The 20229-nt window shown below is 45.7% G+C and overlaps 1 protein-coding gene and 1 long non-coding RNA gene across 13 annotated transcripts in view; one reads left to right on the top strand and one right to left on the bottom strand.

Annotated features, from left to right (window-relative positions):
- Nucleotides 1–13983, top strand: part of LOC138114493 (uncharacterized) — a 154961-nt gene extending 140978 nt beyond the window's left edge. For 4 of the 8 annotated variants that reach the window (XR_011152653.1, XR_011152651.1, XR_011152652.1 and 1 more), the window contains 6 exons: nucleotides 964–1032; nucleotides 2521–2716; nucleotides 3734–3849; nucleotides 10292–10381; nucleotides 10857–10936; nucleotides 11643–13983. This is a non-coding gene — a long non-coding RNA (uncharacterized lncRNA). The other 4 variants (XR_011152654.1, XR_011152655.1, XR_011152656.1 and 1 more) reach the window with 3 other exon arrangements.
- A 28-nt stretch (nucleotides 13984–14011) lies between these two features.
- Nucleotides 14012–20229, bottom strand: part of FGF12 (fibroblast growth factor 12) — a 236672-nt gene continuing 230454 nt past the window's right edge. For 2 of the 5 annotated variants that reach the window (XM_069023977.1, XM_069023976.1), the window contains one exon: nucleotides 16598–17368. In XM_069023977.1, coding sequence (XP_068880078.1) covers nucleotides 16995–17368 — 374 coding nt within the window. In that variant the 3' untranslated portion in view covers nucleotides 16598–16994. Of the gene's footprint in view, nucleotides 15449–16597; nucleotides 17369–20229 lie in introns of those variants that run through there. The other 3 variants (XM_069023980.1, XM_069023981.1, XM_069023978.1) reach the window with 3 other exon arrangements.

Here is a 20229-nt window from a genome sequence, read left to right as displayed (position 1 = left end):
GGGGGAATTTACAATGAAGGAGGAGTAAGGAGCAAGAGTGCTGTAGTACAGGAGCATTTCGGCAGCCAGCAGGTTTCAGCACCTCTTTGAGGTGTTTGTACCGGGTGGGTCTGGTCCAGCACTTAGGGGAGTGCAGTGGAATGTGCATCATCACAGGCTCTGTTTGCCTGAGATTCATTTCCCCTGTATAACACAGGACCACTGGTGTTGGCTGTTTGTGAGGCACAACTCCCTGCAGTGAAAATGTGCTGGTTACTTTTTACTCTGAATATTCACAAGGTCCTTTGAAAACAAATTCTGCCCCAAGTCCTGCTCACAGAGCCAATGGAGGGTCACAGTGATGGCAGGTGTGAGCAGCCACTCCTTGAAGCTGGCAGAGAAACCACTCCTGAAAAGCACAGTGAGATCTCCCTGTCCATGTGGGGACCTGCAGGAGCACTCTGCAGGAGCAGCCTTCTTAAGGATTTGTACTGCTTTATCATAATCAAAAACACTTATCTGAGTTTGGAAGAAGTTGAGGCCTGCCCAGGTTTACTCTGTTTTGGATGCAAAGACTGTTTGTAAAATCAGCCAAGAAATAGGATCCTTCTCTTAACTTAGGCTTGCAGTGCATACAGTCCTTCCAGGACCAAACATGTGTGTGAGGCTATTTTGGGATTTGCAGGGTGGAAAGCAGTAAATTAAAATGTCATAACCATAGTGGTTTGGAGATTAGAGGTGACACATATTCTCCAGCTAGGTGTTATCCCAGCTTTCAGTTCCACCTAACCTGGAATTAGGATTTCCTGTATTGGTAACTAGCCTGTTTGCAGCAGTTACATCCCATTTCCAGCATTTGTCATCAGCCCCTTAAGCAAAGATACAATTTGCCTTTTTGACCTTTATAGGTCTCTTCCAACCCAAACCATTCTGTGGTTTTACTTTCCTTCTCCATCACTCTGCTGTCCTTTCTTTCTCTACCAGAAGTGACGCACCTATTTTTGCAGGTATCTACAGTTCCAAACCAGTCTCTGGACCTCAGGTAACTCTCAGGTAATCACATATGCTTAAAGCAAAAATAATCTTAAAAGTAAGTTAAGGAGGCTGTTTTGGATGCTACATGTATATAACTGTGTAACAAAACTCCTAACATGCCTAAACTTTGCTTAACAGATTGTTTAATCTCTACAAATGTTAACCTCCAGGTTTTTATTTACTGAGCTGGTGTTTTATGATGCCATTGTCTAATTGAAATGTGTTCATTCCTTCTCCAAGTGCCACTGCTAAGCAATTTACTGATATATTGCAGGAGGACTGGATGGTATTTTTCTTTGTTTCAGAGTAAACTTGGGATAGAGATGGTGTTCAGACAGTACAGATGTGACAGCTTCCATTGTTTTCTTTATGGAGTCTTTCTTACCAGATAAGCACTTTTGTTTTCAAATGGCAAAACTGTAATTTTCAGAGGCACCATAGAGAATGGGCAGGAGTACAGGAGGAAGGAGAATTAGCTTTGTTCCTCTTTGGAGATGTGGGAATTTGCTTCCAAAACCAGAGCTGGAGGTGGCTGGAGCCCAGTTCTCATCAACTCTTGAGCTCAGGCCATTGCAGGGACAGCAGCAGCTGGGATAGTCCCAATACTGCTCTCTGTCCTGTTGTACTGCTTCTCTGGAGCTTTCAAAAACAAACCTATGGCTCAGTCTTTTGCTACAGAAAGGGAGATTGAGGCTCTCAGAAGGGATCTGAGCTGCACAGCATCAGGAAGCAGGGGGAGGAGGGCTGGGAATAGTGCCCAGCTGGCCTTGGTCTGGAGCCAAGACCAGCCCAAATCACTCCCCTAAAGGTGGGTGGGGATCAGAGGGTGAGAGCAGGCAGACCTGGTACTGCTGGTGGAAGCTGACTCCCAGAGCCAGATGGCATTTTCATTCCAGCATTCAAACACCTGTGGATCAGAGACATTCAGGCATTTGACATCCTAGTAGGCTGTTGTTCACCACAGGGAGAAAGAGCCACGGTGTATTGCACGAAGGGAGGATTACCAGTTCTTTCCAAACTCTCCCTCTTGGATTATCACACAGGTAAAGAGCTCAGCAGAAGAGGTGTAGTTCTGCTCCTTCCCTATAAAGTATCTTAGGGGCAGTCTCACTGCAATGTTGTTGTGCAGCTCAGCCAGGAGATGGGCTGGAGCTTTTGCCTCTAACAGTCCTTGGGACTCTGCTGTTACTGTGGATTCTCTTCACCACCAGCTACCTGTCTGCTACTCGCACTAAAACACCAGGAGACAGTGATAAGGAAGGTCAGGTCTGGCTCTAGCCCATTTCTTAGAAGTTTCATAAGCCAATGCTTTCGGCAGTGTGTGTTAGAGAATGAAATCTGAGCTGCTCTGAAACCCATGGAACCTGTGCCAACTGGGCTGGAGTTTCAGCCTGGAACAAAGACCAGAGCTCTCTGAAATACTGCAAAATGGGGAATTTTGGCCACAAGCCTCCCTCACTTTTGAATTAAGAGCTGTACTTATTTATTTATTTATTTACTTTTAAGGGGCTCTAGAAGCCAGTTTTCCTCTCTGTGAAGACAGCTGAGTCTGTGCTGCCTGCCTTGGATACTCAGGGCCACTCTCTGGACACAATTTACTCCCTGCTCTGGCACCAACCTGGCAGGACAGATGTGGCTGGAACAAGATCCCTGGTGAACGCAGAAGAGAGCTGGGCACAGCTGGCAGCTTAGCACAACTCTGGTATGGAGTTCAGGCAGTTGAGGACCAGGTAGGCTGTCAGCAGCTACTGCCATGCATTTCTCTCACAGGCATTTCACACTGCCTGTGGACACGTGGCCAGGGGATCTTGGGGTCTGCCATGCCTTTCTGTCTGCACATGCCTATGGACACATGGCTGGGGAATTTCGGACAGTCCTGGCTGTCTCTAATAGGATTAGTTAGCAACAGTGCTAGAAATACTCAGAGCAGCCATCTGTGGTGAGATGACCCTGTCTCTGTGTGTTTATAGCATCTGCATAGCTTTAATGTGCTTCTGTTCATGGGCTGTTGTTAATTTTCATTAATTTCATACCATTCAATGGAGAAAGAAAAGTCTTTGGTTCAGAGCAAAAGCCAGCCTAAGACTGTGAGTCTCTCATTAATCTGACAGTGGCAAGAAATCTTCCACAGTCAGGAGACTCTGAGAAGAGATGTTCTATCTGCAGTGAGTGCAGCAGGCACTGAGGACATGGCCTGACACTGTGCATAAGGTGATGGAAGGGCTCTCTGTTCCCACAGCAGCAGCCCTGCCACCAGCTGTTGTCCTCACATGATCCCACCCTGTCCCTTTTGCCACTGCTGGCTCTTGGCTGCTCCTGGGGTGAGTCTGCCTCAGAGGCTAAACCAGCAAATAATTTTCTTTTGGTTTAGTGCTTTGGCCTAACTCAGACCACAGACAGCATGAGCATGAGCTGGGACAGCCCCAGCCTTGGCTTGGCAGAAGCCAAATTGCCTCACCAGTTTCACTCAGCCTAAGACATAGAGACCAGTTCTTCTCTGGTTGTGGACCAAACCCAGCTTCAAACCCATGGGTGGTTGGTGCAAGGATGCAGCATGAATTCAGTCTTTGGGTTCAAAAGGGATGAAATGTCTGCAGGAAGTCAGCTGGGTTTAGCTTATTTTCTTCCTGATGGTGCCATCTCTCTTGCAAATTACTTTGCTGCTAGATGGCCGTGGTTTCAATTCAGACAGATTCTAACATATTTTGTTGTTTATCAGTTTATGCAAGAGGCCCACTGCTGTGCTGTCTGTCTGCAGAGTGCCAGTAAAATTGTCGACAACCCTGAAAGTGCAGTGCCCACATTCCCAGTGCCAGTTCCCTCTGCCTCACACAGGTATGCTGTGTCAAACCAGGTAAGTGGGTAAATATTAAAAATTAAGCAATTTAGCACATGAGCAAAGGTGCCAACTGGCAAGAATGCTCAGAGCAATAAGATGAAACATTTTGAGTTACAGAACAAAATGTCTGTGCTGGGGTACTGAAATACATGTATTTAATGTGCTGTTACTGAGGTTTGCTGGCAAAACAGAATGAAAGCTATTTAAACAAATCCTTGCTTCATGTAATGTTGCTGTAGTCCAAGTCATTGCCCAGCATATCATGAAAGACAATATTATCCAGCTTTTGAATTGGTTCAATGCCAATTACTTTTCTGCATCAAATATTATGAAGCATTTTTCAAAAACAATTGGTTTTGCTTAGACATTAGGGAAAATAAAGTTAGCAGATATCAGAACTCTGTTGTGGGAAATTTGCTGCAAAGCAGGTACAAGCATAATAAAAGTAATTGTAGGTGAGTGCAGATAATTTATTTACTGGGAGAGTGGCATTGTTAGAGATGTCAGAATCCTTTTTTATCTGTGTGTGCACGAGTAGGTTCTTTGAATGGGTTTCCATGCTTCCAGCAGTAGGAGACTCCAGGTTCCTAATGAGGCTGTAAGAAGTACAAGGACTTTTTCATGGGAGCAGGGAACACGGGTGACATTGGATTTTGCAGATGAGCAGTCCCCATTTGAGTCTGGCCAGCAGGTCCATGTCAGACTGGGTTCCCGAGTGAACACTGATCCACTGTCTGGGCTGCATCACATTGGCGTGGCCATGGAGGGCTTAGTTCATTAAGTGACTTGGTAGAAAAAAAATCTTGCAGAGGAGACAAGGGAAGTGCAACAGATCTGATGTTCAGTCAAGGACAGGTTCCTCTCTGAGGGTGTCATCATGGAGCTCACTGTGGAGCTCCTGCCTCTGGAGAACTCTTATTCCAGCAGGGAGCTGTACTGCATCCCAAAGCAACAAAGTACATATGCACTTAACAAAGCCAAGATCAGCTCCTTTCACAAACCAAAATAAATTGTTTCCATGCCTGCTCGGATTCTAAATTAGCAGAACAAACAGTCATTTCAAATGAATGATTTCAAGTCAGAGGAATACAAATCAGACTGTGTTTTTTCTCACTGGAAAAATACTGTTATACCAAAAAATATTGCATAAATTTTTAATCTTCCACAGATGCGATAGAAGATTATAAAGTGGTCAACAGACAATGTAACATATTCTGGCTCCATGTCTGATGTATCCAGATAGTGACAGATCATTCTCTTTGGTGCTTTTACACATAGCAAGGATTGTCAGCTCCAGAGAACCCTTTTTTTTTTTTTTTTTTGGCTTATGTGGCCCAGCACCCAGAAAGGTTTTACCCCAGAATCCACCAATATGGGCAGTTTCTGTGGTTTATTGTGCTCTGCAGGAATCCTAGCAGCTCTGACAAAAGACAGCATTCAGGTTTTGCTGGAGGAGAATGGTGGTGCAGGAGAGTGGGAGGAAGGAGTGCATGTGGTGTCCTGTTTTGAAGGGGAAATAAAATAGAGGGATCAGGCAACATTAGCTGAGACTTCACACAAAGCTATTTGGAGTCCTTCCTACAGCTCTCCCCCAACTGCTCCTAACTCCTGAGCTTTGGCTCTGTCTCTCTGCCATCCTTACCAGCCATGCTTTGCTTCATCTTGGCCAAAAAATCATTTTTGCATGGAAAGAGGTCAGTAGGTGATCCTAGTTCAGAGGTCATCTGAGGAAGTGTCAGTCCCAGTAGGAAAGCTGCTTGGAACGAGTTATAAGAGGTTACCCTCGGGCAAGTAAAGATGTGTGATAAGCACATTCCTCTGAATGTGCTCATAATTTGATGCAGACCTCTGGAAGCAACGCTACCAAATTCCAATTGTGCATATTAAAACTCTGAGCGCTTCAGGTCTGATTTAGGCTGCTGCAAAGTCAACAGGAGTCTCTCACTGCCTCCAGTGGGCTTTTAATGTGATCCTTATTGAATAAATAATCAAGAAGTAAACCTGCATAGAATCTGATTACCTGGTCTACAGCCTCTGAATGAACTCTCTGCTGCATTGTGGAATTACAACACTGGCATGTGAGATTCCAGTGAGCTAAGAGCAGAATTTCCATTGCCCAGCTGGGTACTTCTGGTCAGGCTAATCTCTGACTGCTGCTCTGAAATCACCAGTCTGTGTTACACAAGAGGTCAGACTCTCTGATTTACAACTGTCCTTTCTGCCTTTAATAATCTGTGATGAGATCTTTTATACATGAACTCTAAACAGCTGCAAGTGCCTGCACCAGCTGGCAAATCTGCCCCACAACCACTCACCCTGTCCACAAGTCACTGTGGCTCCAAGGCTGCCAAGGCAGTGCTCTGAGATGATCCAAAAGATCTCTTTTATTTAGCAGCACAGCTGTTTGTTATTCTGTCCAGGAGCAGTAAAAGCTATCAATTGCACAGAAGGACAACATTTTAAAACACACTAAACAGCAAATAATTCTCTGCTCAGGATATTAAAATATAGCCTTGTGCAGTCTACTTCTGGTCAGGAATTGCTTTTGCAGACCCTTTATCTCCAGTATATTGTCTTACAGTCACTGCCATGTTTGAATGGCATGTTTTGTTGCCGTGATGAGGTTGAATGTATCAGGTAGAGCCTTGGCTAGTATATCTGACACAGACCACTTTGTGATGGAGAAGGTGTCTGCAGACAATCCTTTATGCATTTTTTGACCCATCTACCTTTTTTGAAACTTGGAACAATTGCTCTAATTGCTTGCTCGTGTGAGGTCTTTGCCCTCAAATTCTCAAAAGCAGTTTTTAAGGTGCTGACCAAGCCAGGATCTAAGGTAGGCTGACTGCACGATGCTCTTCTGTCATCAGAGATTCCTGCAGGGCCAGATCCATCCAGACATCACATATGCTGGCACAGAGGGGATTACTGAGGAGGGAAGAGGGGCACAGGCCGATAGGCATAGACAGACAGATAGACACACTCTCCCCCCAAAACCAAAAACCTACAGTTTGGTTTTTTTTCAGTCCTTCAACCACCAGAAAAAATGCTGGTCACACTGTTAGATAAAACCTACAGATGTGGAAAAATTTAACTTCCCTGAAGTTAAGATAGAGGATGTGTGGTGTCATTTGGCATTAAGTGTGAGATTTTGGAGACAAAGGAGGACAGATTCCTGCCCTGCACTCTGGAAAGATACTGGATATGACTTTGGGGACACAGGAGAGGTGGCACATAGTAAATGTGAGGTCTGGATTTTAACACCAAGAGTCTTCATCCTATCTCCTGTGATCCTCTGACACTGTGCAATCATTTTCTAGCCCTCAAAATGATGGTCAAGGTTTGATAAAATGCATAACTCATCAGTATGTGCAGAAGCGTCTGCAAAATCCAGATGGGAAAATGACCTTGGTTCCTGCAGTTAAAGAGAAAATGAGACTTGGGCCAGAATAATTCCCAGGGTTTCACATTGATTTCATTGGAGTTGCCCTGGGGGTGAGTTTGATTCTCAACTCCTTAAAGTTTCCAAAACAAAACAGAATCCAGATGGGCGGCAGTATGGAACTGATGGGCTTTTTTTGTTTGGGTTTTGGGGGGTTTTTTTGGTCAGTTATTTTAGTACAAGCTACATAGGATGTAAAATTTATTCCTGCAAATCTGTAGGAGCAGGCAACTATTTTACAAAGAAAAGATAAAGCCTTCACCTGGAACCAGCTCATGCTTACTTTGGAAAGATTTCCTTTTATTGATGAGCACGTCTTTCTGTTTGAAGTACCCCCAGCTTTGACTCTCAGGACGGCATCCATTCTGTCTCTCTCTGAAGCCACCACCTGCTGATGTGCTTGCAATAGCTTGTCCCAAGGAACATATTTCTGAACAGAAAACTGGTTTTACTTAATTAATAATAAGTGAGATCAAACTGCAGCAGTTGAAGTTAAATTTCTACATGGATGTGGACTCCCCAGTTTGGGCATGTCTAGAGCTACATTTTTATGTTCCTTGGCCATTAAATATTGCCAATACTGAGCTTTTTTCTTATTTTAAATGCTACCAATTTATACAAGGCCTATTTAATCCTACAGATGGAATAAAATTCTGAAATAATCTAGTGTTTGAATTTGGAGATTCAAGAATACAGAGGTGTGCATAGAATTTAGAAGTTGAGTTTGGTTTTATAGGGACAAATATGGAAGTGAAATCCAAAGATGGTGATTTAAACTAGACCTTTTTCCATGGCAAATTTAGATCTCTAAGTACCCATAGGGAACTTTCCCTGGGAAGTTCTGGTTCCACACCCTGAATGCACAGTTTGAATTCAGATTTAGGTCCCACCTGGCAGCCCATTGACCTTGCTGGGAGAATCACATGAACTTGCCAGTGAAGGACAAGCCTCACAGCACCCTAACTGTGACCTTGTGAAAATTCATTATATTCTCATGTGAAAACTCCTCATCTGAAGCCCAGAGGAACTGAGCTGGGAGTCACCAGAATATCCCATCTGTTTGTGAGATAATGTTTTCTGCTCCCACAGCAGAAGTCAGTGTTTTCCCTATTAGTTCTGCTTTCTCTGCTGTCTGAAAGCAGGAAGAACAAAACCCAGTGAAAATTAAAAAGTGAAGATAATACAAAGTTAAACACACCTCTTTTTGATCTTCAAATTGAGTTGATGTCAAGTAAAGCTTGTTCCCTGTGCACTGCCTTTCTTCTTTGTTTAATGGTGAATTGAGTGAAACTATTTGACTTGCCAGCTTGTGCAGTAAGTTGGAAAATAAAATTAAAAAGTGGCAGTGTCAGAGTCACAGCGTGTAAGTGACCCCTGAGAGGCACAGTTGAATCAGACATTCTTCCCCTTTGCAGTGTCCTGTTATCATCTGATCACTCCATAAGCTTTGTGATCCTCATAACCCCTGCTTGGGGCTGCTCCTGGCACCATAGCCCAGACTGGGAACAGCACAGCAGGGGAGCTGACATCTGTGAGATTTTGGGGTTCTTGCTGTGGGCTCTGCACAAATCAGGGTCCTGGGAAGCACAGTTGCTCAGGATGATGAGCTTTGTTTTCCTGTCTTTCCTGGCATGTTTGGAGGAGGCATGAGGTGCCCTGGGGAGGACTCTGTGAGGAGCCCCTCTGGCTTGGGCCATCAGCTGAAAGCCTGAGCAGAGCACTTAGTTTGGGGTCCCACTGCTGCCCAAGCAGGAACTGCCCTGCCCTCTTTGGACCACAGTGCCCAAGGACTCAGAGAGGAGGATCTCCCAGGGAAACTCAGACCTCTGAGAAAGGAAAGCATCACCATACATAGGAGACAAGCCAGGAGCTGGATATAGAGACTTAAACGTCACCAAAGTCCTTGCTTAGGGACTGGCATTAAGATGGATCCACTGGTTGCTTTTCTCCCTGCAATTTTTCTTAAGGCTCAAGGAATTAAAATTCACCAAAGCCTTAATTTCTGAAAGTTATTAAGTCTGACATAATTTGTCCTTCACAATGTCATTTAGTTGGAGTGACCAACGTGTTCCTCCTCCCTAGGGCTGTCCCTTTATTCTTGTATCAATCTATGAGAAAGCAGGGTCGCAACCAGCTCCCTCAGATACAGATTGCACACAAGGGTAGTACAGCAGAACCATCCTGCTTTCTTCTACCAGCTCTGCTCAGTATTTAAATGGAGTTATTTAGTTCCCACGGGGAAAATTGTACTAGAATAGAGAAAGGCACAGCACGCAGCTATTATTGGGGCAGTGATTGTAATGAGCATGGAAAATGGAACAATATATAACCTATTCTTAATAGACTCTTGGGAGGGTTATCCTCTGCTACTTCTCAGATCCCATACCCACACTTTTTTTTTTTTTTTTAATAATTGATAATGCCTTGTTTTTTTTTCCATTTGTATTGCCCAGTAAACATTAATGGCATTTTCCAAAGATGGATTATCCCTGTGCCTGCACCAGAGTATTTTGAATAAAACAAACTCCCTTCTTTCTTTTCAAGCAATTGTTTGATGAGAGATCCTGTCCTTTCCAGAAAGGACATTTGACCATAGAAGGTCAAATTTTTCTGCACTGAAACTCCAGTTGCCTCAGCTGGGAATTCTCTGGAGTCTATGTGAGCTCCCTGTGTTTGCATCACCACAATTCCTGCTGAATGCAGTGGTGAAATGGAGCTATGCTGGCCTAGACCTCCTTTGCCATGGAGAAGCTGCCTGAAGTCCAAGAGGGAGGCAGGCTGGGAAGATGTCCAACTTTCTGTGCATGCAGCAGTTCATTATGCAACTATCATGAATAGAAATCCTCTGTCCTGAAATGGGAGTTATTTAGCTTTAACTTCGTGGCCACAAATGTTTCAGCAGTTTTGAGATGTTCATGCTCTTAAATATGGTGCTAAAAATGTATCAGCCTGGCTATGGAATTATTTGGTTTTTTTTTTTTTTTCCCTTAATAAAGGTGTGTAAGAAGAATATGGGGAAATTGGTGGATGCCCAATGACTGTAGCTCAGCAGCTGAAGCAGAGCAGTCAAGCTTAACTCTGTGCAGGTGAGGAGGATGTGAGCCTTGATGCCTTCTGCTCCATGGAAACAGCTTTCCAGGCTAGAAGGCTGAAGCATTGGTAGTGGGAGAGGGAAAATGTGAATGCCATGGAAACATCTCTGCTTCACTAAGGAAGGGCAGTGCTGTTTCTTCTGGTTTTACTCCTAGGTGTGTGCAGTGGGTCATCCCACAGCAGCAACTAAACATTTTGTTTCAGTTTTGGGAGAGAAATCTGTCCCTGAAGACAGTCACTTGTGTCTTTTCTTGTTTTAAATTTCCTTGATGCAGTGACATACAAACTGATCCTCGCCATCTAGAACAAGGGCTAAGCTATGCCCCAGTTAATAGAGCTTTAGTGCTGGACATGTTTTGGGGCCAACATCTTCCCCATGTTAATAGTAGTGTATTTACTGCATGCCCATTAGTAACGCCTGGGTTTGTGTGCTTTAACTAATGAGAATTCTATGCCTTCTTTGTTTAGGAAGTGTCATCCTCATGAAGATGTTTCTTCATGCCAATTATGCATCCAGGCTGCAGTTTTGCTGGCATGGAATGAGGAAGGTTAGCACACTTTGTTTCCTGCTAGTTCTGCCCAGCCTTGGGTGCTTACTCCATCTCCTCTTCAGCATTGCTCAGTGTGGCAATGATGCCTTTCTGGGGCAGTAACTCTCCTGGTGCACAATCAGTGCAGTTTAAAATATAAAGGTGTAAAGTGAAGCCCGTGACAGCTTGAGGGATTGCGTGGGCCTTTATCAGCCAGAACCTCTCTGAGCGCAAACACAAAAATGTTGTTGACAGACAACCTTCATAAATTGCTTTGTTGAGTGTCAGCTTCACTTTATAGCACATTGTCACATGCCAGTGCTGACACTTGTGGCAGAACTTGCTGGCACAGTATGGCATGCTTGTCTGTAGCTTTTTCTGCACTTTCTTCCTAGGAAAATCCTTATGGTCCAAACTGGAGCCATTTTATCAGGTTTTGCCCTGGATGCATAGGTGAGAGGGGCTGTCTTGCACAGCATATACAGCCAGAACTGTGCCAACATCCCAATTAAAAACAGGGTGAAACAAAATGAATGCTTTAAATGTACTCATATTTCTGTGAAGTATTTGCTGCTGCTGAACTTCTAATGCTCAAGATCTTCTGTAGCAGCATCAGTTATTCACAGAACAAAGGTTTGCTGCAGCCTTACCAGAGTTAACAGTAGCTATGGGCCAGGTTAGACCAAAACATGCTTCTTTTCTATCATTTATTTTTCTATGGTAGGTGTTTGCCCAAAGCCATGCCATCATAGCAAGGGAATTTGTCCTGCTGGTATCACATGCAGCCAGACAAGGGCTCTGGTCACTATAATGTTAAACTGAGTCACAAAGCTTCCTAAATGGTTGTTGTATGTGTGGCTAACGAATGAAAAAAACCTCATCACTCACCAAGACTTTCACACCAAGCAAGAAGAGTGAGAAGCAATGAAAAGACTGTAGGACCTTCAAAGTAAGCAAAAAATTCTCTGTGGATTCCCCTCTTCCCTGAAAATTGGGAAGCAGCAGATGGATAATCTACAAAACCCGCATGACCTCCTTGAGATAAGGCCTGGGGATAGAGTTTGCAAGACACTTGTGTAAAGAAAATACATTAAACCCTACATGGTATCTACAAGCTGTGGATCCCCTGGGCTTTCCCAGGCATCTGGAAGGTGTTGGGGCATGTGGAACCAAGCAGCTCCCAGTCTGCAGCTGGTGCAGGTGGACACTGTGGAGCTGGGCTGTGCAGCCTCACTGGTTTTTGGGCTGCCATGATGTCAGGAGTCCCTGCATTACACCATGAGCTGATTTTTGCAGCTTCCTAGAGGTCAAGGAAAAGCCCAGTATTTCCTCAGGGCTTTTATCATGGTTTATGCCATCCTATGTGGCTCATGGTTAAGCAGGGATCAAGAAGAGCCAGCACTTAATTTCAACACATGGCAGAAGCCCTGCTCCGAGGTCATGCAGACACGGGGTGAGAGCAGGAGCAATTGGCTCTCGCTGTGGGCAAACTCAGTGAGTGTCACATGAAAGGGATTAGCTCAAACACCATAAAGGAGCAGATTATTTTGACATTTAGGCCTGGATATGGCATTTCCAGGGATTCTTGTAACAATTTGTCCAAAGACTATTAACAAAGTAAAAGCCTAGTGTAGAAGTGATAAGTGAATCTCACAATGGAAAAATTAGCACGTGGTAGGACTGGGTGTGCTGTTGCCCACAGCTTTTTGGGGCTTAGGCAAAGGGTATCCTGCACATAAGGCCACAGGAATTTTTAGTCTCTTGTGCTGGAGCTGCTCTAGATGACATCAGTGCCCTTGGCAAGCTGCCCATGGCTGGGTCCAGAAGAGGCTTGTGGTATCCAGGTGTGCTGTGGGTGTTCTGTTCTGTGGCAGGTGCTGGGCTTTCTCTCCACAAGGGCAGCTGGAAGAGCCTTGGCTCAGTGCCTAAACATGGCCTGGTGTTTGGTGACTTGGTTAGTTCAGGAAACTGCTAGCTCAACATGTTGGCCTTGAGACTCCCATTTCTTTGAGTGTACATGTCTCCAGTGAGCAAGGAGCCCCTCATCCTTTAATTTGGGGTGCTCTCTAGTTTGTGAGGGAGCTAAATGTAGGCAATGAATTACATCGTATGGGGCTGGGTGTGTGTTGACAAGCTGAAGATGTTAATGACTCTGCTCCAGTGTTGTGGGGCTGGAGGGCAGCAGTAAGTCACTCTGATATGACGGGGAGCACGGGCGGGGGGTTGCCTGATATAGGTGCAGCGTTAGGCAGCAGAGCCATGGCAAGAGGCTCTTTATTTCAAGGTTTCAACTTTTCCAAAACACAAAAGGACATGCTTGAAATTCATTCCTTCATGCTGATCCTGGGAGTCTTCCATAACCTTGAGATTTGGCTGACTGTTTGCTTCCCGTACGGAGCCGCTCACCGAGCCCTGACGGGGAGGAGGCCCTGTGGGGAGGGAGGCACCTGGGGCAGAGTGGCTTTGCAGGAGCATTGTGGCCAGCCCTGGAACTGCCCTCTCCCACAGCCATAGCAGCTCTGCCTGTGTGGCTGCTGGCCAGCTGAGGCATTGGCCAAGATGGCACAGGAGCCTCCACAATTAAGGTGGTATTTGGGATTTCATACGTGCCCGTTAAGAGTGATGCACATGCCCACCCAGCCTGTAACTGCAAGGCTTCAGGCTACTTCCCCGTGTGTAAAGAGCTGTTCTGCCCTGTCTCCAGGCCCTTGGGTGATTGCTTTTTCATTTTTTTTACCCCTTGAAGGACCTGTGCCCATGGCCTGAGTAGCAAAGGCTGCCCAGCTCCATCGGCCAGGGCAGTGCCTGTTTTCATCACAGCAGCTGCATCACTGCTGCTGCTGCTTGTGCCTGCAGGCCCTGGCAGCCAAAAGTGGTCAGAACCTGAGGTTAATGTGTGTGATCAGAAAATGGGGCAGCAGCCCAAACTGCCTTGCTTCAGCCCCACCCAGCAGCGAGGGTTCCCTGCTGACCCCCGACCCACAAGGACAGAAAGCGCCAGACAGGGAGGGCCTTGCCAGTCCCCACCAAAGCCATGGTTACTGCAGGTGGGCTCAGCCCTGGCCTTTCCCCATTTGGGAATTCTTTATTTCTGAAGTGCGTCTCCAGCATCTGCAGCCCTGGCACTCGCAAGACTCGTGCCCACATCCATACCCAGGCTGCTGCAGCATCTCAGGAGCCTCAGACCATCACAGTGGTAAGGCTGGGGATTGCAGGGGTTTGCAGCCTCTGCTTTGAACATGTGTGTTAAGTGTGGAGCCAGAACATTTAGGGAGACCCCAGCTGCTAGAAGGAAATGTCCTCACCCTGACTCAGCCAGACAGGCACAACCACCCATGTTCCGCTATACCTGCTCCCTCCTAGGAACACCCCATCTACTCCCTCCCTCCATCCCTTAGTCCATTGCTGAAATCCTGTTACCCTCTCATACAGCACATGCCTCACCATTTCCGTCTGACAGCAAGGATTTCAGTAGCATTTCTTGATCTGCTTCATATTTTAAAGCAAGCAGCTATCCCTCCTGCCCTTTATCTCCTAACTCTACCCTAATAAATATGATCACTTCATCCGGTGAGACCTGAAAACCCATTTCTGAAATTCCCCTGGAAACTAATACAGTAAAACAAGCCTATAAATATAAATAATTATGATAAAAAGGCACAAAATGCCAGACTTGGGTCAGACATACTCATGGAGTGACATTAGCAACAAATAACTACGCAGGGTTTGAATGTAGATGGAAAAGGCTGAATACAGAGTAGCTACTTCATTGCCCATAACTGTCAGGCTCCTAATTCGGGCAGGCCATATTTTACTGATAGCAGAGCAAACACAGTCATAATGCATCCCTACCTTTCCTGCTTTGTGAAAAATCCCATCCATCCCCAGGGAAGCAAGGATGTTAAAAACCGTGGTGTGACCGTGGGGTGAAAGGATAAGACAGAAAGCACAGTCCCAGGATGCAATTCCCACATGTTTGTTGCACATCATATGCTAAGTTCAATTTTCCAAAAGCTTTGTTTTATTTTTAAAGGTAACATCTTTATTATTATTGTTATTATATTTATTAGTTGTTATTATTATTATTATGCAGAGATGAGATTTTTTTTTTCCCCTTTGATCACAGAGCAAACAGTTTGCTTTTGAAAATGTTAATGGAGTCCTGATTTAAAACATTTTTTCTTCACTTTTTTTGTTGTTGTTGTTGTTGTTTTTTAAAACGTTGCAACAGGCAGGATCTGGGTTTCGATTTTCTCGTCCTACACAAAGAAAGATTCTGGAGTTCACACTCCAAGCCACTACCAGTAGGTCCTGCCTTGCTCAGTTGTCATCGTCTCAGTGTGGTTTCGCCAGGTGGGGTGGGTAGGTGGGTGGGAGGGGAGGAGTTGGAAGAAGGGAGGGTATTTGTCAGCTATGTCGAGTCTTGGTTAACAACTTTGCCTCCATTCATGGTTGGTGTCCCTGAACTTTTCCTTGAGCGTCCTTGTTTTTCTCCAATTTCATGCAGCGATGGCTCTCTGTACATGCACACTGCAAACAGAAGAGACACCCATTAAGAGCCCTGAAGTCACAGACAGTCGTGACCATAACAAATTATTTCTTGGTATATGATGCTGAATTCCAGCCCCATTGCAAACACACACACATACACACGCTTACAAAACCTCTATGACGCAGCAGCAGCTCCTGCTACTGAGCAGGATCCCTTCACCTGCCCTTGCTGCCTTTTGCTTCTGTCTCTGCATTCTTTCAAGGCAGAGAGAGAAACAGGGGATTGACTGCTCACAGATAAATCTTTCTAGGTTTTATGTGCTTAACAGTTTTTTCATGTTATATTCATATATATAAAATAAACATTTTCGCTCACAGAACCATATATTGCCTTGAGATGCTGATTATTATCTAACAACAGGTCCAAGAATGACCTGGTTCCCAGCCCCTGACCTGCAACAAAAGCCCTTGAGACCTGAATCAGAACTACACCTGCATCTGAGCCATGCAAGCCTTCTGGGTATTGAGCTGTGGATCTGAAGTGGTGACTCAAGCCCATTTGGCTCCATTGGCCGAGAGCCGAGGTCTGCTCTTGGCACTTCCTATTTATTCCTCTGTAAATCAAGCCAGCCAGCCAAGGTCAGGGCTGTGAGCAGACACATGGGATGAGTTCAGAGTGACAGCAAGTCAGGAGCTGTCCCAGCTTTGCGTGGTTGTCTGGCAGCACCTGAGAACAGGGTGGCTGGAGGGCACCTTCTCTCCAGACTCTGGCTATGCACTGCATGTCCTATAAAAATGTACTTGCTGGAGCCCAGACAGCCAGAGAAGGCAATGTCTGCCCAAGGCATGGCTCATCCCCATGTCCTGGGCAGGACAGAGCATTTATCCAACTCACCATGGGGACTAAGTCCACAGGGACTACAGAATTCTGTGATTCTGTAAATCCTCATGGCTGTCCTTGTGCCATGTGAGGTGTGCCAGAGCAGGGGCATGGGCTGCTCACACCAAGGGGAGCATCTCTGATGAGCTCACTGCACATGTGGCAGGGTGTAATCGTGATTGAAAGAGTGAAGCATCTCAAAGGCAGGCACAATGGAGTTGAGAACATAAGGTAGGTCCAGACTGCAAATGTCATGTCCAGATGTTTGCAAAAATTAGGAAATGAAGAAATGATTGTGCACTGCTTTATTTTGTAAAGTTGTCACATCACAAAGAATGGCACAGAGATCCAACACATGACAGAGCCTATCAGGGTTTGGTTCTGGGTAATCAACAAGAACAAAACTTCAAAAACTATCTGAAGAAATGAAAAAAATACCCCATGTATAAAAAGTCAATGTAAGCGCTTGTATCTATAATCTCCCCTGATTTGCAAATAAATCCCAGCAATTAGAGGTAGACTGAAAATGACATTATTGCTCTCCATTTTTACTCCTGACTAGATAAACAGTTATAGCACCATGCAACGATACAGGACAGAGATGAAGTGCAGTCAACTGTGTATTAATAGGAGGGATATTGAATTGAATATATGAGCAGTGAAAAAACATTACTTTTCCCATAGAGTATTTTTCATGCAAGGCTTTTAAAGCAGTTTAAACACACACACACACACACACACACACACACACACACACACACACTCCCAGCCAGGCTCAAAGGAGGTACTGCTCTGCAAACTGTTACTGGTACTGGAGCCATTTTTTTCATGAAAATTAGAAAAAAAGAGAAAATGTAGGAGTTGTCCCATGGGTCTGGGCCAGGATGAGCACTGCCAGGACTGTCCATCATGCCCATACAACGGATGGTGCAAGGACAATACATAGCATGGTAGCAAGAGATGGAAAAGGGCCCTCACATCCCCTTTCAGTCCTGAGTGCCCCTCACATCTTGGAGAGTGTCGCTCAACAACACGGTAATGGTGAATTTGCCTGTCGTGGCAAAGTACCCAATAAAATCCTAAAGAAAGTATGGAACAGTTAACAATTGAGGAAAACCTCTGCCCTTGTGATTTCTTATCCTGAGTTACAGAGTCTTTGGAGAGCACTGAGGGTGTGCATCACTTCTGTGACTCACCTTATTCTCGGATGTGATGTTTGCCCAGCAGAATTACGAATTTGTGCCAGAGTTGTCCCAGTGCCCCTGACATTCCCCCTGATGTTCCATACACAGTTTTGTCTCAAGCACACTGTTGCCTTCATCCTGACATCTCTGGTCCCAGGCTGGAACTGGAGGGGCCTCCATGAATTCTTCCCTCAGACAGCTGCACGTAAAAAGCTCATCTTGCCCACACCCCTCCCCAATAACCCACCAGGTTGGGCCAGATGCTTAATCACAGAGACTGAACACAGGTGAACGCATACATGCTGCAGCAGCACCATGGCATGTTGCCTTTCCTCAACTCCCTGCCTCTCAACATGGCCTCTGGGCAAAAACCTTGAGCTGCTAACAAGGCCCACAGAGTAATGAATATAAACCAAGCTGCAGCAGTAAACAACATTTGCAGCTACAAATGAAGGAAACCCTGTACCTGGCAAACAAATAGGGCAGGAACTATTAGCTTATCTTCCAGTCTAGTGCATGATAGAAATATTGATGTGGGGCGTGGCTGGAGACTGCTCACATTGAGCTTTTCAGACAGAGCTGTCAAAGCCTCTGTACCAGACAGGCTGGGCTAACAGCCCATGCCAGAAAATCTGTAGCAGTATAGGACAAGCATATTTTTCAGTATTTAGATACACCTACAGGATCAGTGTATGCAGTACTTACATGGCATCATGCACAAGAGATGCCTGGATATTCTCCCGCTCAAGAGGCTTGTGCACGAGTGCTGAGCTGTGGCCATGGCTCAGCAGGGGCTGTAAACCCCCTGCACTGTGACACACAGGTGTGTACACCTGCATCTGCACAGGCACAGGGCTTCAAGGACAGCCCAACGTGTTGTGCAACACAGGCTCTTGGACTGCAGCTTGTTCCTCTTTGTACTGAGGAAGTCTGAGCGTGACTCACGTGGGGAGATGTTAGTCATGGACTGGGGAGGGGGTGTTTGCAAATGGACTGTTGTGAGTGCCCAGATCTTCCCAGCTTTGAAAGAACATCTTTGGGGTCCAGGACTCACTGGCTGGTCTCTTTGGGATCCCTGTGTGTGTGTGTGCAGACACACTTCCCTGTCACCTGCACCAAGGTAAAGCAGCAGCAGTGTGACAGTCGGCACACCCAGACGCCTGGGAGGTCTGCTGGAGCACACAGCACAAGGAGTTTTGGAAGGATGAGCAATTCAGCTAGAACAAGAGTTCCCTCCCTGCTTTGCCTTGCTTCTCCCACCCACCCACACCCACACACCAAGCCAAATACAGCCCTTAATGTCTGGAAACCAAGCTAATGCTTTGGAGTTTCAATCAGATAATCAGCTCCTATGCCCCAGATTCCAATCAACACATCCATATTCATGATTTAATTGCAAAGTGCTGTTAGCCTGATCTGCTGAAGAGCTGCAGGCATTAATGGAAGGGGGTGAACGCAGTGGAGCTGTGCCCATGACTGGTTCTTGCAGCTTTCAATTCCCTGCTCCCCTGCTAACCCACAGTGCCTGCCACTCACAGGCACAAGGGAAAAATTTGCACAAAGAACAAACTCACCAATTAGGAAGGAGACTGAGGGTACAAGTGAGGAGGAAGGTGGTGGCAGGGACCATTCTTCCTGAAGGCAAAGGCGTGGAAGGGGCTGCCTGTCACCCAGAAACAGCTCAAACTCTTGCCTACATGCTGGCACAGGATCCCACTCTCATTTCTGCTTCCCAGACATGGCACTGGCACACCACCCACATGATGACACTGAAATCACGCTGGGCATCAGGGACTGCCTGAGTTTGGGAAGCATCGTTTTGTGTCCTGACCCTAGAGTTTCTCACTTGGCATCACTGCAAGTTGAGGAGGTTCAGGGGATGCAACAAACTCCATTTCCTTTCTCTAGAATATGGCAAAAAGTGTATTAAGCACCTTAGATATTTCCCACCCGCCCATCTTCACTCTGTATCTTTCCTTGCCCCAGATCCTTGTGAGTTAGGAGGAACCAAAATTTTTCTAAGCTGCCATTCAGCAGGTGGGCAGCCCTGAAGGATCACCATGTGCCAAATGGTGCCTGGCTGGGTCTGGGCAAGGCTGAGAACACATCCTCTGGCAGCAGCCCAGAGAAGGGCTCCTTCCCTTGACAGATACCACAGCTCTGGGTGTCGGTATCTGCCCGAGTGCCTGCATTTGCCAATGCTTCAGTGCAGGGAATTAATTGCCTGAGCAGCAGCACTCAGGGGCATCAGGGAGTGAGTGATTAGGCACCCTCGTTTTCTGCCTCTGATTACTGTGTTCTAAATCCCAGCTGATGCATTTCAGAGGCATTTGAGCTTGTGCGTGTCTGGTGGTAAAATGTGAAGGATGCTGCCAGGTGGAATCACACTTTGTTCAGATAAGAAGGGCAGCACAGGATGGCAAAAAGCCAAGCAAAATCATGGTTAAAATACATCATGTTTGCCATCTAATAAGATGATCAAGAGTCTGATAGATGAACACGTGAGTTAGTGTGGCATAGAAAACACACCAAAGCCTCCCCCCAGAAGACAGACCCAAGAGAGGAACTGCATTAGCAAAGATTGATAGAGTGTGGAGATTTTGAGGTTTGATTTCTTAAGAATACTTTTTAGGATGTTGGGAAAGTGATATTTTACATGGGCAGGTAGTAATAAGATAAGGGAGAATGTTTTTAAACTAAAAGAGGAGAGATTTAGATTAGACATTAGGAAGAAATTCTTCTCTGTGAGGGGAGTG

Source organism: Aphelocoma coerulescens, chromosome 9, assembly GCF_041296385.1.
Source record: "Aphelocoma coerulescens isolate FSJ_1873_10779 chromosome 9, UR_Acoe_1.0, whole genome shotgun sequence".
Lineage (NCBI taxonomy): Eukaryota > Metazoa > Chordata > Aves > Passeriformes > Corvidae > Aphelocoma > Aphelocoma coerulescens.
This window is presented reverse-complemented; position numbering and strand designations above follow the sequence as displayed.